The 16594-nt window shown below is 41.9% G+C and overlaps 1 protein-coding gene across 1 annotated transcript in view; it reads right to left on the bottom strand.

Moving 5' to 3' along the window:
* The window catches only part of ZMYM4 (zinc finger MYM-type containing 4), a 142370-nt gene that overhangs the window by 19190 nt on the left and 106586 nt on the right, over nt 1-16594 (bottom strand). The window contains 6 exon segments of the mRNA XM_075195488.1: nt 1828-1957; nt 2184-2432; nt 2543-2654; nt 2980-3211; nt 3213-3394; nt 13006-13100. Of these exon segments, the coding sequence (XP_075051589.1) occupies nt 1828-1957; nt 2184-2432; nt 2543-2654; nt 2980-3211; nt 3213-3394; nt 13006-13100 (1000 nt within the window).

The raw sequence follows: 16594 nt of genomic DNA, 5'->3' as shown, positions 1-16594 counted from the left end.
TAAATAAATCAGATACTTAGCCCATAGGCCAAACAGGGGAGAAGTCCAACAGCAGTATCCTGGTGCTTGCTCCCTCAGATCTGTTCTCTCTTCCCGGGCTTCTCCTTGGCGCCAGAAGACTGGGATAAACCATCTCTCTCTCTGGAAGGAGGGGAGCTCTATGAGTTCGCTCCCCCCCTTCAGTAATGCTGCCCTTGCAGCGATTCTGTGTCTGAATAAAAAATTAAAAGTATTATGTGGCAGAGTAGTGGAGACCTCTCCAGGGGAGGCCTGCGCAGCGGATAATACCAGATGCCCCCTCCTATGTATGAGGGGGGATCCTGGTATAGCCCCCTTCTCCTCTCCTCTGAATCCAAGATGGCCGCCGTCAATGCAGTATCCGATAACCGGCGCTCTATGCCTGCAGTGGCAGCGCCGGTTATCGGGGAGGCTCCAGGAGTGACAGCGGTCCGTGAGACCGCTTGTCACTCCTAATTCAGGCACCAATTTCTTCAATCTAATCCTGTCCCTGTCAGTGTGAGCCGCTGGCTCTCATCTGACAGGGTAGTGCCTGCGCTGCCCTGCTGTGAGTGTGTTCTCTATATTAGAACACACTCCAGCTCTGCCACCTGTAAAAAAAAGTTAAAAGAATAAAATAAAAGTTAAAAATTACCTACAGTACTAAAACACTGCCCAACTCCATGGGCACCTAAAAAAAACTGACAGGAAGAGGAAGAGGCTGGGGGATTGTAGAGGGGAGGGGTCTGTCGGCAGTACTAAAAGTTAACTAGTTAGGTGCAAACTCCCCAAGCTCCCTCCACAACCCATGGTAAGCAGTGTCCCCCAGACTGGATGAAAGAAAAATACAAACATATCTATTATGTATCAAACTAAAGTTGCCCATCGCTGTTTAGCTTTTGGCTAGAATAAACTGTAGATCTACCAGTATGCAATGGGGATTAAAGACGCCCTCTGTAGGTTAGGCAGTGTCAATTGGTCCTCTGGCTAGGAGCCAAGGTGTAAATGTACTAGACTAACATGAAATCCTATCTCTGGGATGAGGAATTTGCAATTTTTTTAAATTTATTTTTTAGGATAGGGTATCAATTCAGACTCTTATGTGCCCTGTACCTATTCCAGGTAAGGTTGTGTGACTCATGGGCAGCCGACTCCCTCATGGTCCTGTAGATTCCCTCTCTCGTGAGAACCAAAAAGTTTGAGAGCCCTGGGGCAAGCTTCAATTGAACACAGGGATGAAGGGGCCTACCCTTGTCTTGCCGAGAAGGGAGGCAAAAACACTACACTCTTTATGGCTGTAAAGGATTAAAGAAGCTCTTCCTTCTGCTTGGAGTGGACCAGAAACCTGGGCATCGTGCAATTTTTTTTTGCACAAAGCACACTTGATACAGTTAATGCTTATGCATCCCACATTTGGCTTATAAAAGCAAACTGAAAAAACCCAATTAAGTAGGCCATACACCAGCTGATGTTTCCTAAATTGTTTGCCCAGAGAGTTGGACGGCCTGATTTTTGTCATTTTACTACACACGTACAGACATGTATAGCTACATCTGAAAAATCCAATGTTCAGTGCTTGAGCCAAAAGGCTAGATCTTACGAATCTACATTAACATGTTACTATTACTCCCCATCAGATTAGATCAAGATTGGCTGTCTTTATGTGCCTATACACACTACGACTTAAGGCCAACTAAGTCTAAAATATCCCAATTGCAGTATGTATGGACACCTTTTAGTTTTACTAGCATTAAGAAAAAAAAAATTAAACCACCCCATCCAAACATTTCAAGAACATATTCTAGAAAGCCTTAAAAATAAAGTACTTACCATTTTGACAAGTAAAATTCATACAGCCTGACTGGACACCTGAGAGGGTTGTCTGTGTTCTCAGCCATCTCCATTACAAATTGGCCATCCTCCTCATCTAGTCTCTTTCGCTTTCCCCCTGTTACCTTCTCTGCAATATTAACAAAAACAAAACTTGTTATATGGCACTGTAGTAAAACTAATGGCATGCACTGCCACCTTTTACGGCTATTTTAAATTCATAATAAATAATGAAGAAACGGCACAGTTGATCACTAAAACCATATCCATTAAAGAGAATGGAAACCCCCTTCAGGCCCAGGCTTCAAAAGCTGATTTGGAAGCTATACAAACTTATGCAGCAATAACACACACACCATGCTCCAGCTCTGGCTTCTGGTAAGGAGGCATAAAACGCAGGTAGGTGGTCTTGGTGTTATATTTCAGAGTCTTTGTACGTCTCATGACATAGGCAAAGGAGAGTTGCTGGTGCTCAGTCACAGTTTTCAACTGGAAGTATTTGGTGGTGAAGAAAAGCAGGGTGTTGAGAAGGATTATAGGTGAATAGGCGCCGAGCTGCTTACACTCCCACAGATGTTCTTCCTCAATCCTTGAGAACATGAAACCTAGAACAAAGAGTTATAAATGCAGCTAAAACAACCCTGACAGGCAGAATACAGTTTTAAAAACTGGTAGCCTCAGTTGCTCATGTATTGCAACTTATCTATGGATTTACCATTGGTTAACACAGGTGGGTGCCAGTTTTTCAGTAGCTTTGTAAGTTCCACCATAAATCTGGAGTAGGGTTCTGTAAAAATGTTATCTATTCTTCCGTTCTCAAAAAGATACTAGAAAAGGAAAAAGAGGCAAAATGTAATTAGGAGCGCAAACAACTTAAAATATATGTGTAGCTCAAAATGTGTGCACGCTTCAGTAAAAACTGACATTATACAAATTATTCTATGTATTAATCATAAATGATGCACATTTCTTGGGAATGTATATTGCACACAAATAATAGAATTTGGAAGGCAATCCTAAGTAATAAAATACAAAAAAAAAAGTCGCATCACTTGAAAATTGTTCCTCACTTTCCACAAATAGATGTCAAAATCTATGTGCACATGCATAAATGTAGGAATGCACAGCAAGCAGTAAATAACAGTTAGTTACCTGTTGAACTCCAAGGCACAGGTACAGGATACTGTCTGCATTGTATTTCTCTCCATTTGGCCGACTAACCTCATGGATAAACTGACATAGACCATAGCTCAGTTCTGCAAAGGTGCATGATAGTATATCTTCTTTCAACTTTACAGGTCGCACTATGAGAGAGCAAGGCAATGGATAGGAAAGATGAAGAGCAAGAGGATAAGTTTTAATGTTACACACACACACATACCTCCTGTAATTTACCTCCAAACTTAATGTCTTCTGGTTCTTCTTGCAAGTTTTTCCACCGTACCCAATTCTTCCAAGCATTAACACCATACATATATTTTAACGTGGAGCCCAAGGCAGAACAACCAGGGTATGATCCCTGCATAAGGTTTCGCGGTTCCACAGCTACCATTGACTTTTTGCGACCCTGTAAAAGAGCAAAAAAGAGCCTAATGCTGGAACTGTTGGTCAGTCAAGTCCCATTTCTGAAGTCAAACGATTTGCTTCCAGGAAATATTTCTGTATGCAAATACATCATACAATATTGCTTTTTTTGTAAAATTTAACAAATTGTAAAATCACTATAAAATACATTCCCATGCCTTCCATACAACATTAACTCATGTTCAACATTACTCATCCAGGAACCAGGCAAGGTGCAGTCATATAAGGATGTAGATAATTCTGTAAACTGGAGCAGTCAAACAGAAATTAAGTGGTATGCCAGTCATAAAGTTTTAACAGATCAAGGCAAGAAATTGCTAGCAGTTACTATGACTGGTGGTCTGCAATACTGGTAAGGGAAAGTCATTTGCCATTTGGGACCAAGGTAGTTGGTAGATGATACTGATTCCCGTGCTGGAACCACAAAAATAGTGCATGTATATCCTAGTGGGACTACTGGATAAGAGTGGTAATCCATATTTCTGTTTCCTACCATTGGGGGAAACTGCGAGACATTCCAGCTCAAACTTCAGTTTTTTCTAAGTGACTAGGAGATAGATCACTTCGGTATAGGCTCCTGCCTTTAGTTATAGGTTTTTCATTTTTTTTTAAAAAATATTTTTATTCCCTCTTTAGGTGCGGCGCAGTGATCGAACCAAGACCCAGAGGAGTGTAAAGCACGAAGCTCCCTTAACTCTGGTCCCTGCGGAGAAGGCAGCAGCTGTTGAGCTGACTCACGCCTCACACAGCTTGCCAGCAGCTCTCCCCTAGTTTGAACGAGCAGTTGCAGGACACATACAGCCTGCCAAAACAGCAGCTGTTTGTAGGTTGGGCGTGAGTGAAGCTATTACAGCCTCTCCTTCCGTCCCGACATATTTGCCGGCATTGTCCCCCATGGCAACAAAAGTTATCACTTCATCTATGGGGGATAGTCAACGATCGCACTCCATAGGAAGAAATACGCTGAAAAAAATAGCGTAGCAGCCTGTGCACATTAACTCTGCCAAGCGCTTACTGCTAACAGACAGGTTATAGGGCTGTTCGGCGATGCAGAGAGGACAGCGGAAGAAGGGAGGCAGAACTTCCCCACCTCCAGCAGCATGGGCTCTCGATCGGCAGCCACTGCCACAGCATACTGGTGCAGTATACTCTCTTCTAACGCTGTCATCTCTAGTTTGTGCCTCTGTACCCTTATCTGCATTCTTTTTTTCCTAGCATTGCTTTGTGTCAAACAAGGGGCCTTCCAGGGGTAAGAAACCCACTGGTAAGTCGATAATGCATTATCCATGTGCCAAAAGCAATTATATACAGATTTATTCTATTATAGCATTGCATTATGTCTAAAAAGAGGACCTCCAGGGGTACGAGACCCACTGGTATGTCTGTACTGCATTATCCATTTTCCAAGTGCATGAGATACAGATTTATCCTGTCATGCTTTTCCTAGCATTGCATTATGCCTAGAAAGGGGACGTCCAGGGTAAGAGACCTCCTGGTACGTCGGCGCTGCATTACACATGTGCCAAATGTAATTTTTATATTATCTTTCGAACAGCCTAACCCGGATGCTCTCTGTGAAGTTTATGATGCGAACGTCTCTAAATGATGTGCTCCCGCTCAAGTTTCAGCAGCTGGATAAGCCGGCCTGGCCTATATCACTGACAACATCATTGGCTGTAACTCACTAAAAGTGATGTTAGGGTCCGCAAAGGTACGTGAACATCCGTTTTCTAACACCTCTACACACACTCAGACCGCACAGTTCATATCCGCGCCAGGCACATCTGCCAAGACAGAAGCCGCTATGCCATGATCCCAGTCGGAGTCCACACAGACAGAGACACGGTTGCCAACCATCTCACAGGGGTAAGCGTGGAGTATACTAGTTGGATCTTGATTTACAGAGGATTCTACATCCACGCACAGGGTGGATAATCTCTGCTAGTGCATTAAACACATTTTAGCCTTTGCGGAACGTGAGTCTGGGGTTCCAACCACACCCGCCCTATTTAAGAGACCATCTCCTCATAGGATGGGCATGTTATCTGACCATTGGCAAACGCCAAATAAACAATTAATAGGATGTGCAGTTCTTCAGCTCTTTTTCCTCTCCCGGCAGAGAAAATAGATAGATGGGAAGGAACCCTTGGGGTTGACAGACCTGTAGCTCGCCTGTTCACTTGTTCTGCTATCCTTTTCGCAGGGCATACGCCCATACAAAAAAAATTCTCTAGGGGTCTCTCTCTGACAAGAAGTGTAACCTGGTCTTCACTCGGCTTGAGTGATGCCAGGGATGTTTGTTGAGACCTAATAGGGTCATAGCTTCATTCACAAAGCCATCCAGCTATGGTCAGAGCAGTTAGCCAGAGGAATCTTGGATGACGTTCCAAAAACGGAACCTCTCACTTCTGCAGAATTACACTGCAGTATTCAGGGGCCACCGATGGTAAGAGTACCCTTCTTCCTGTCGGCTCCACCGGGACACAACAAGGACGTTTTCAATCCTTTCGTTCCTTTTTTCTGGGGTCGGGGTGCCAAATTGTGTGGTCCCTCCACGCCTCCCAAAGGAACATATATTACAGGCACAGTTGCAGTTAGTCGAGGAACCTATAGGCCTGGTAACATTCCCAGAGGTTGAGGTAATTTATTACAAGCTCCCCCTGGCCCACAGTTAGACAGGTTCTTCTGTCCCATTTAATCTTGCAGTCCCTCAACAGGCAGGCCTGCATTCTCTTGTTTCGGTTGTAGATACTAATCTCAGTCATTGCAAGCAGTGAACAAAGACTTCCTGGCCTCAATAGACATCATGCAGGTCTTCTTACATGTTCCATTCTAGAGGAGGCACCGGTGTCTCTTCCGCTTTGGCTGTACAGAAGCTTCAGTTCCGACTCAGGGCCGTGCCCTTCATTCTGTGCACTGTGGCTCGAGGGTTTCCGGAATAATGGCGGTTAGGGCAGGGCTACTGCTCGCCTGGCAAGGCACGATAATACCCTGTCTGAACGACCTCTTTTTGAAGGCTCCATCATCTCTCTCTCAGATCTCCATCCAGTTCCTGGAAGTGCACGACTGCGTTCGGAACCTAACCAGGCCCTCACTCATTCTACCACACCACATTTTTCTTATGCCTCATTTTCCATGCTGTGACCCACAGGGCCCTCTCACTTCAGCGCAGGGCCAGGATGCTCCTGACACACTTAAAAATTTCTCTTCTCAGTTGCATGATGCTTCTGGAAACCAGGGTGCCAATGATCTAGACAGTAACGTTGGCACGCTCCACTCCCAACATCTCCAGATGGAAATTCTCCACAAAAGGTCTGGCTCCCAGGTTATTAGACTCACAGATCTTCACTCTGTTCTAACCCACTCATATATCCTTCTCGTGGTGGTTAGTCAGAATCAGTCAGTTGTTCACCGGGACCTGAACCTTGGTCATAAGAGGCGCTAGTCTGTTAGGTGCAGGTGGATTAATAGGATCCTTAGGGTTCCAGAGTCTTTTGGACCGCAATAAAAAACTGTTCTTTCAAATTTAGAGCTCACAGCTGCACAAGGTGTTGCATCAGGCTCAGCTGTTCCTAATCAGTAAACCTCTAGACATTTTGTCACAATGTCACGGCTGTTGCATATCTGTAGCATCAAAGGAGAAACACGTGGTCTGTGGGAAATGTGAGAGACAACCAGGTTATGGCCTCAGTCCAGGGCGTCTTTACTCAATTCTCAGGTCACCCTTTTTTCTGCTCAGGATTGAGTGACCCTCAGGTGAAATATTTCTGATCAAGGACATAAAAGGGGGAAAGTGCTCTCATTTACAATATGCAGCACCTCTTGAACGGTAATTATATATAAGAAATGGAGAGGGCGCAGAAATGTACCGGATGTAATGCAGTAATAGAAAAAACAGAGAGGAAAAGATACAGTGTTTACAGCTCGTCTCGTGATGTTGTAATGCTAATCTGTGCTGGTCCACGGGGAGCGGTAAAAGACTTTCACACACTGTCGATGAATTGATAAAAAAAAAGTGAATCTTACCCTATAATGCCCTATTCGGAAGTCCCGGGACTTAGTCCGTTTGTAATCCTCCGTGAAGGCAGTGTCTTCAACGTGTTGCCGCATATCCAATGCGGAAGCAGGGTAAGGTGATCACAGCTACGGTGGCTGTGTAGAGTCAATATCCGACGCGTTTTGTCCGATTAAGGACTTTTACAAGGATGTTTCAAATGAATATGGGCAGTCTTATATAGAGCCTGCTTTTTCCTCATAGGTTAATAAAAGCATGCAGTAATGATTGAAGTTGTATATTGAACCACATCAATAAAATAACAGTTATATGACATAATTATACCAATATAAGGGGCATATTCAATTGTTAGCGAGACGGGTGAAAATCCCGCGCTCGGAAAAAAACAAAAAAAACCGCCGCTCGTTTTTTCCTGTTTGAGCGCTCGTTTAAAAAAAACAACAACAAAAAAAACCCGCTCAATTCAATTGTTATATTGCATCCACCCCCTCGCACTCTATTATTGGTCCTAGCGAGTTTGATATGAGGAGTGGTTAAGGCAGTCATTTTAGTATAAAAAAATGAATGCAAATTAACTCAATCAAGAATGGCCCCAGCACTGCACAAGAGAATGGGCCCCCACACTGCAATCAAGAAGGGCCCAGCACTGCAATCAAGAAGGGCCCAGCACTGCAAGCAACAATGCCCCCCCCGGACAGCAGATTAAAAGATTTTACAAGGAGGTAAATTTTTTACCATTTACAAACATTTCTTGAACACTGGCCAAGCATGGACATTTGTAAGGTACAAATATTTGTGGCACAGTGGGCAAGCCGGACATTTCTTCGAAGGTACAAATAATTTTTGGGACTTTGCGTAAATGAGTGCGTGTAGGTAAAGCATCATAAAATTGAGGATTTCGTCAATGGTGAGTATTTTGTTTTGGTTTTTTTTCAATAAAAATCTATGGTGTACATGAGGGTGTTTACTGTATTTCTTGGGGTTTTATTTTTTTTAATAAAGATTTGTGGTTGGAATGAGGGTGTTGTGCTTTTATTTAACATTTTACTTTGTGGAACTACAGATCACAGCCAGCCGTAGGTGTAAGAGCATGTTGGCACTTGTGGTTCTACAAGTGCAAACATGCCCTGGGTGCCATGGGTACGCTGGTGCTTGTAGTTAGACAAGTAGCAGCATGCACACACTATTTAGGCCAACATGGTTGGCTGGGACATGTAGTTCCACAAATCAAAAAATTTTTTTTTTTTTTTTTCCCCATACAAAATCCCCATTTATTACCCTACTACTCACAGCCCAGGGGTAGTAGGAAGAGCCCTAGTGCTATCGGCACTGGGCTGGGTGTCCCTAGGGGGGTGGCCCGCTTACATTTTTCAGCGGACCACACTCCCTAGGGAATCCAGCCCAGCGCTTAACAGTCTGTGGGTTTTTAGTCATTATGGCCGTGGGACCCAAACTGCGTTCCTCCCCCCCCCCCTGCTATAGTGCCTATCACCCCGGCTGGTTTGCCTAGTGCTGGTTCAATTAAAATAGGGGGAACCCTACGCCAAATGTTTCAAAGATTTTAACTCCCACAACAATAGCCTGCCAGCACTAGGGCTCAGACTAAATAGAGTGGGGAGCAAACGATTTTGGTTTTAAAAAAACATGCTACTTTTCACCGAGAGCTGACTGAGGTCAGGCACAATCACCCCCCCCCCCCCCCCCATCTCTAAAAAAAATTATATAAAAAAGTTTAAATACATGCACCACTAATGGTTTTTTCAAAAGGGGGAACTTTCCAAAAATTATTAATTATTACACTTTTTTAAGTACTTCTCAGTTTTTAGGTTATTTACTTATGAACTTTAACACCTATTTTTTCAGTTTACTGTATATTTTTCTTAACTTAATAAAAAAAAATTTTTTTGAGCAGACCAAGGAGGTGCGAGATGAAACAGCAGATTTGCCTGTTTCACACTCAGCGTTAAAAAACAATTGAATAGCTTTTTCCGCTGAGGGTTTGCATCCAGCCTATACTTTAACATTGACAAACGGTTGGAGCGCGATAACTACGTTTCGGTAAAAATAAAAAAAAGATTAGAATTGCGGGAGAAGTTTCCGCACTCGAAAATAAGGAAAAATAGCCCAAAAATTACTTAACGCGCTCGAACTTCGAAACTCGCTAACAATTGAATATGCCCCTAAGAGTGATGTTAAAAATAGAAAATTTTTATTGTGATTAATTAAAAAATAAAAAAAAATATATAAAAAAATATTATTATTACTATTTATGTATTGGAACCGTTTTAAAGAATGAACAAATAGATTAATTTCTTTATGAGCATGGAATACATTCTTGTGTGCGAAAAAGTCTTTTACCGCTCCCTGTGGACCCGCACAGATTAGCATTACTACGTCACGAGAAGCGCTGTAAACATTGTATCTTTTCCTCTCTGTTTTTTATATTACTGCATTACATCTGAAATATTTCCGATGCCAGTTTTTTTGCCTAGATCAGTGACGGGCAAACTTTTTCAGGAGCGGGCCAAATAAAAAAGAAAAAACTTTAGGCGGGCCAATATAATTTATTAAAAAACTCAAATATCGAAATATAGAATACAAATTTTTTGAATGGGACGGGAGGGTGTTATATAGCAGTGTTACCTCTATAAGTGCAGCGATCGTACAGACACAGCACTTATTTCAGCAGGTTGTTGCAGATCCGTCTTTCTGGTGAGCCACTAGCTGACAACACAGCAGCCAATCGAAATCCGCCTTAGTATATGCCCCAGCCCATCTCTTCTCACATGACTTTCAGCCATTAGGGGGCGGGCGTTTGAGTGATTGACATACGAAGTGTCCTTTTAGGAAGGAGGATGAAGTGTAATGGAAGAAATAGCTGGGAAGGCATAAAAATGAAGGTTCTGACACACAGGGTCGGCCCTAATAATTGTATGCATATTTTAATGAAATTTTGTAATATATTGGCGGGCCGGATAGAACCTCTAAGTGGGCCGGATCTGGCGCGCGGGCCGTAGTTTGCCCATCACTGCCCTAGATCTTCGGACTGGTGTACCTGTTATTTCCATGTTCTTGTGGGGGCTACAGAGTTTTTAAAGGGGGCAGCTTCCAGCTAACCTGGTGGACCCTCGTTTGCCTCGCAGAGCATGGTTCTCATACATTCGGCGGCTGGTGCCGACACCTCCCTTCCGCCTTCCACTGCGGCCAAAGCTTATAGTTCAGGGGCCTCTCCTGACACTCTTTAGCCGTGGCGTTGGAAACCAGGGTCTTAGGACCAGACTTTCTTCGCAGGGTTGGTACTTTGAATATAGCCTGTGGAGCATCTTCCTCAGCTGTTCTCATTGGTCTGCAAATTGTACAGAGTTTGGTGTGAATCACAATGCTTTCACACGTCCCCGTTCTGGCTCTCTAGGTTGATTCCTTTGCGAGCTGGCTCTAATACGAGACTCAGCTTTGGTTCTCTCAAAGTGTAACCTCCAGCGCTCTCCATCTAGCACTGGTTTACAGGATCATGGCAGGTTGTTTTTTTTCCTTCAGGTTCAGCTCCCCTTTGGTTGGTCAGGTAAAGCCATGGAATCTAAATCTCGTCATCAGAACGCTTGCTTGGCCACCTTTGATCCTCTGATTCTGGGAAATTATGTTATCCCATGGTAACGGTGTTCCCTTGCATATCACCTTTGTTTGCAGGGGTTCAGTGTAGGGAGTGTTGATTGCAATCCCACATTTTACTTTTCCAGGAGGATAGAGCGATGTGTCGCACTGGCCATTATTGGCTCAGAGGATAGTGTCTGCATTCCACTTGATGCAGGGGTTTGTGCCCAAGCATTCTCTTCCCTTCCCTTTCCCTTTTGACACTCCTCGTCGACTGGATGTGGTTCGTCCTGTTCAAGTGACATCTAAAATTCACTCTCCAGGGGGGATGGCGCTTCTTAGCCAGCAAGTCAGGGTGCTTCACAGGAGCAGTTGTTCACAGTTGTCCACATCTTCTGCAGTTTCTTGGTTGCATGGCTTTGCATCCGAGCGAACTTTAAGAGCAGGGTGTTGCGCGCAGCCGTTCCAGAGCAATCCCTCCTTTAGAGGCAGCTTTGGTATATGTTCCCAATGTCTGGCAGTGTCCCCCAATGGTAGGAAAGAGAAAAGAAGATTTTTACTCACCGTAAAATCGATTTATCTTACTCCATTGGGGGACACTGCGCACCCTCCCTTGCTCTGAAAGTAGTACTGTTTTTGGTTCTATTTTCTGTATTGCTTCTCCTTTCTTCCTGGCTTGGTTATACAAAACTGAGGTCTGAGCTGGAGAGGAGGGGCTTAGTAGGTGAGGAACAAACAAGTTGTGCCTAAACGGCTAGTCCCAAATACTATACCCCAATGTTTCGCAGTGTCCCCAATGGAGTGAGAGAAAATGATTTTACGGTGAGTAAAAATATTCTTATACTGAAAAATATGATCCTGCAAATTAACTAATCATACAGAACAAGAAAAGTGGTACTGTGCAGAGAATTACACGAAGCACATGGGAATAAGATCAACCACATTAAATTGGACACCTATGAATGCTTTTCTCTAATAACATAAAAGTCTCTCTTATAGCTCTCTAGATATCTTACAGGACAGAGGTCACAAATGTTTTTAATCAATGCGTAGGCATATCTGGCAGAGAAACAGGCCTCTTCACATACAAAAATGCTGCCTTTTCATCCACATGAATGAGAGTGGGAATGGCAACTCAAATGAACATGTAGGCTTCTTTATTATACAGAAATCAGCCTGTCACCTGAACACAATGAAGATGGATAATTGGTGGGATAATCATGAGAATGCAGTCTAGGAAAGGTTCTGGAAACCAGTGACATTATTAAAGTAACTTCAAGCCAAATATTAATGAGGTACTGGTTTTTAGTAAAGTGATGAAAATTTGTTTAACTCGATAAAATGGCCATGTTTATGCTGTGTAGGTGACATGTGCACTTGAAACATTTAACGCATCTTCCACATGTCGAATCCAGATTCTGGAAAGACTAACTTTCCTACTTCACCCTGTCTCAAGATTTGCATTCTCCCCTTCTACAAAGTACAGACACAGAATTGCACACCAGGAAGTATACTAACATAGCTCATCATCCAAGCAGTCATTTCAATTACTGCTGAGTAATATACTTCATGTAAAATATCATCATCAGCTACTTATATAGCGCCACTAATTCTATATTTCATTTTTTATACCAGGGCTGGGTGCATAATATCAGAAGTGGCCCATCACAACACTATCCTTTCCCTAGTGCTTACACAGAAACTAGTGTGGACAAAACTTACATGCTGCTTAAGTCCCATGTGTGGATGGTTATTTTAGATATGCTGATTTAGGGAAACTAGGGTGTAGTTGTGTCACATAAAGGGGACACTGCTTTAAAAAGTGTAAGTCATGTGAAACAAACATTTTCACGTGACACTAACAGAATCGGCACTGTCCATACACCATTCTATTTCAAATTAACTAGAGAAACTTGAGATCAAGAAAATAGCTTTCAATACCAGCTTAGTTACTATTGGCTTTACATAAAATTACGATTTCCACTCACCCGTCTTTTTGGCTGGGGGAAGCCATCTCTGTGTTTTCGTCTGCCTCGGGACCGAGCAAAGAGACTGGAACCTTTATTCAGTGGGTCAAATGATTCTGTGATTGTCGATAAATGATAGGTTTCAATCAGTTATATTGTATAACAGTTATCCTCAGAATTTGAAAGAAAGTTAATATTTAACAAAAAGAGGTAAAAAACTGGTGTTTGCAGGTTATTTGTGAAAGTGCAACAAATCTTTTCTGGCTTTTTTGTGTGTGAAGTACATGGATTTGAAGTACATGGGAATAGCACCATGTGTATGGGGTGCGAAAGGCTGCACATTTTAATTGGAATGCTGGGTGGAATAAGAAGTTCCTTACTGAATGCAGGCTAGGCGTACTCATTTATCATGTTTTGCGTCAAAATGTAAAAATGGAATTTTTGTACTTCTGTTAAATCATTTTCTCAGAGTCCAATGGGGGACACTGGACATGCTGGGGATATGAAGTGTTATGCCAGGTAATTTTACATTTCTCTCCAAATAATCAAGCTCAAGTATTTTTCTAACAAAGCCTTGATGACAAAACCTGGAGTGAAACACAAAAGCCAGAGGAGAGAACAAAGATCCCCAACAAAATAAACGAAACAAGAATCTTACAAAAGTAACTGACAGTTAATTTTTATGTGGTTGCCTGGTGCTATTTTAATTTAATTAATTTAATTTTAATGCCCAGAAAACCCGTGCTTCCAGCTCCATTGGTCAGGACTTTTAACAGTGGCGAGGCAGCAAAGGTAAATGGCTCCCCCTTTTAGAAGTCGTAGTTCGCTCACTAGCCTGGCAACTGTACGGGAATGGGTGCAAGGTCCCTCGTACAAAGGAGTGGTGTGTGTATCAATTGTGAGCTACACTAAGCAAGCAGCCCCACAGTAGACATAAAATGGTGTTGGCCATTCTGGGCCCTTGGAGGAGGGCTGGGGTTTCTATCAATAGCACCTCCTCCTTCCCTATCAAAAATAGACATATCAGGTGGGTTATTGGTGATCAAACAGCTTTTGGAAAAAGAAATTTCTTCTAGTTTTTAAAATTAATTATTATCTTGCCTACCTGGCAAATGTAAAACGTTACTCTATTTTAATTGTCCCATGATTTTGAGATGTGTAAATGTGATACAACAAATCCTATATCCAATTAACTGGAGCTGACTGGCAACACAGAATTGCATTACATCTTTCAAGCTGCTACATCTATGAAGAAGCATATGCCATGTTGTTTTAATGCATAAGGCGCACAAAGAGGTATGTAAATGGTGCTTTATAATGCAGTATATTTTCAGTTAGCCCATGGCAAATTAAAGCACTTTTTGAAATGTATAAAATGTTGAAACTTGGTATTTTCTTAATGGTGTTATAGGCCTACATAAACATTAAGATAATCAAAAACAAAGAATGCAAATTTATTAAAATTGATGGTACCAGACTGAAATGCCTATGTTAGTCTGTAACCATGCTAATGTTCATAGCCAATATTGCTTTTTAATTCATGTAGACCCCTATTTAGGTTACTGCACAGAATACATGTAAACTAAACTTAAGATGGTTTGTGTAACTTAAATAAAGCTGGGAAATGGAATATGAAGGTATATTTATGAAATACTGTGATGCAAATATACCAGTAACAGAAATATTTTACAAGTAGTGTTATTATGTAAGCATATTTTGCCACCGGGTATGTATTTATGGCATGAACTATAAAGACAGGAAAAACCTCAGTAGAAAAAAACTTGTGCCTATAGTGCTTGCATGGATGAAGAAAGAAGGGTTGCTATTAGGTAAAAAAAGAAAAGCTTCGAAAAGCTACACTGCCATATAGTGTATATTGAAATACATCACTGGGCCCTGGCTGACATACAAATACAGCTATATTATTTAGATCACCTGCATAACTGTTCAAAATACTATTATAGTCTCTGTCCTAGCATATACAGGTTTTTTTTCCCCCCACATTCTGGTGTTATATATCCCTATGCACACGCATACATACACATAATATATATACACATAATATATATATATATATATATATATATATATATATATATATATATATATATATATATATATATATATATATATATATATATATAGTAACAAAGGGAGGCATTTATCTGACAAGATGCAGAGAAAGCATACAAGCAGAATAAAACATTGGCGCAGTTATGCACCTAGATTGAGGTTGAACCAGGTAAAGACTTATGTATACAGACAGGGTGTGCAAACAGAGCCAGTGATGGGCGTTTCCTCTTAAAGAGAAGGTGGGTGTTTCACCTGCCCATCAAGCTAAGGCTGGGGGAGGAGTATCATGTATAAAAGCTTGATTGTGTTATTTGTTCACCGAGACCAACGCTGGGGAAGCTGGCTGGTCTTGAGAGAGCTGGTCTATGTCTAGCTAGTGTTTAGGGTCTCCAGAATTGCTGTGAAATTCATACGGTGTCAAATACATATTAACCATCTTGACAATAAAGCTGCATAAAAAGGAAGAAGTTGTTTGCGTGTGCTTCAGCAGCAGCGGGCTCTTGCCAATATATATATATATATATATATATATATATATATATATATATATACATATATATACATATATACACACATATATATACACACATATATATACACACATATATATACACACACATATATATATATATATATATATATATATATATATATATATATATATATATATATATACATACATATACACACACACGCTATGACAGACAAAGGGACTTCTAAGAAGGGAACTACTGCAAATGTCTGTTTCACATTATATTAGGTTTTGCTGAACCAGAGTTATTACGTGCTACTGGTTTCTCGCTCTTTAAAAGGCAGATAAAACAGCTTATTTATTTTACTTCACCACCCCCCACCCCCCAATAAATGGATATGATTGCAGAGTCATGGAATTAAGCCAGACCGCCGGTTTCACATGCCTGGAAAGTTTATAGCTCTATACAGATTGCCGTTAGAAGACTTTGAAAATTCCGAAGGTATACCCCCCATAGCTAAGTTGACTAGAACAACTACCTTGCCAGTAAGAGGGGTAGATTCCCTTAAAGACACCAAGGACAAAAAAAAGTGTGATTTTTTTTTTTCTCTGTTCAGCGTATGAAGCTGCCCCCAATGTAGCAATCCAGAACCAGAACCTGATGGATTCGGGGTAATCATTCCAGTCCTGACACTGGAAAGGGGTTTGGGGTTTTATTCCTACCTCTTCCTTGTCCCAAAGCCACTAGGCTCTTTCATGCCAATTCTAATCTAACGACTCTTAAACTGCAGGTTAGAGTCCTGGGTTTCAAGATGGAATCGCTCAGGTCGTTCATTGCGGTCATGGAACAATCAGAAGGCATGGCTTCTCTGAACAAAAAGGAGGCTTACCTTCACGTGCCCATATGGCAGAGCCATAAGTGCTTACTCCGCTTTGCAGCAAGGGACGACCACTACCAGTTCAGGGTGTTACCCTTTGGCCTGGCACCGCCCTGAGGGTTTTCACCAAAGTGATGGCAATAATGACGGCCCTTCTCCGTTCACAAAGTAGCACAGTAATACCTTA

The sequence above is a fragment of the Mixophyes fleayi genome, chromosome 2 (assembly GCF_038048845.1).
Source record: "Mixophyes fleayi isolate aMixFle1 chromosome 2, aMixFle1.hap1, whole genome shotgun sequence".
Classification (NCBI taxonomy): Eukaryota; Metazoa; Chordata; class Amphibia; order Anura; family Limnodynastidae; genus Mixophyes; species Mixophyes fleayi.
The sequence above is the reverse complement of the archived record's forward strand: the minus strand, read 5'-3'. Positions and strand labels throughout refer to the sequence as shown.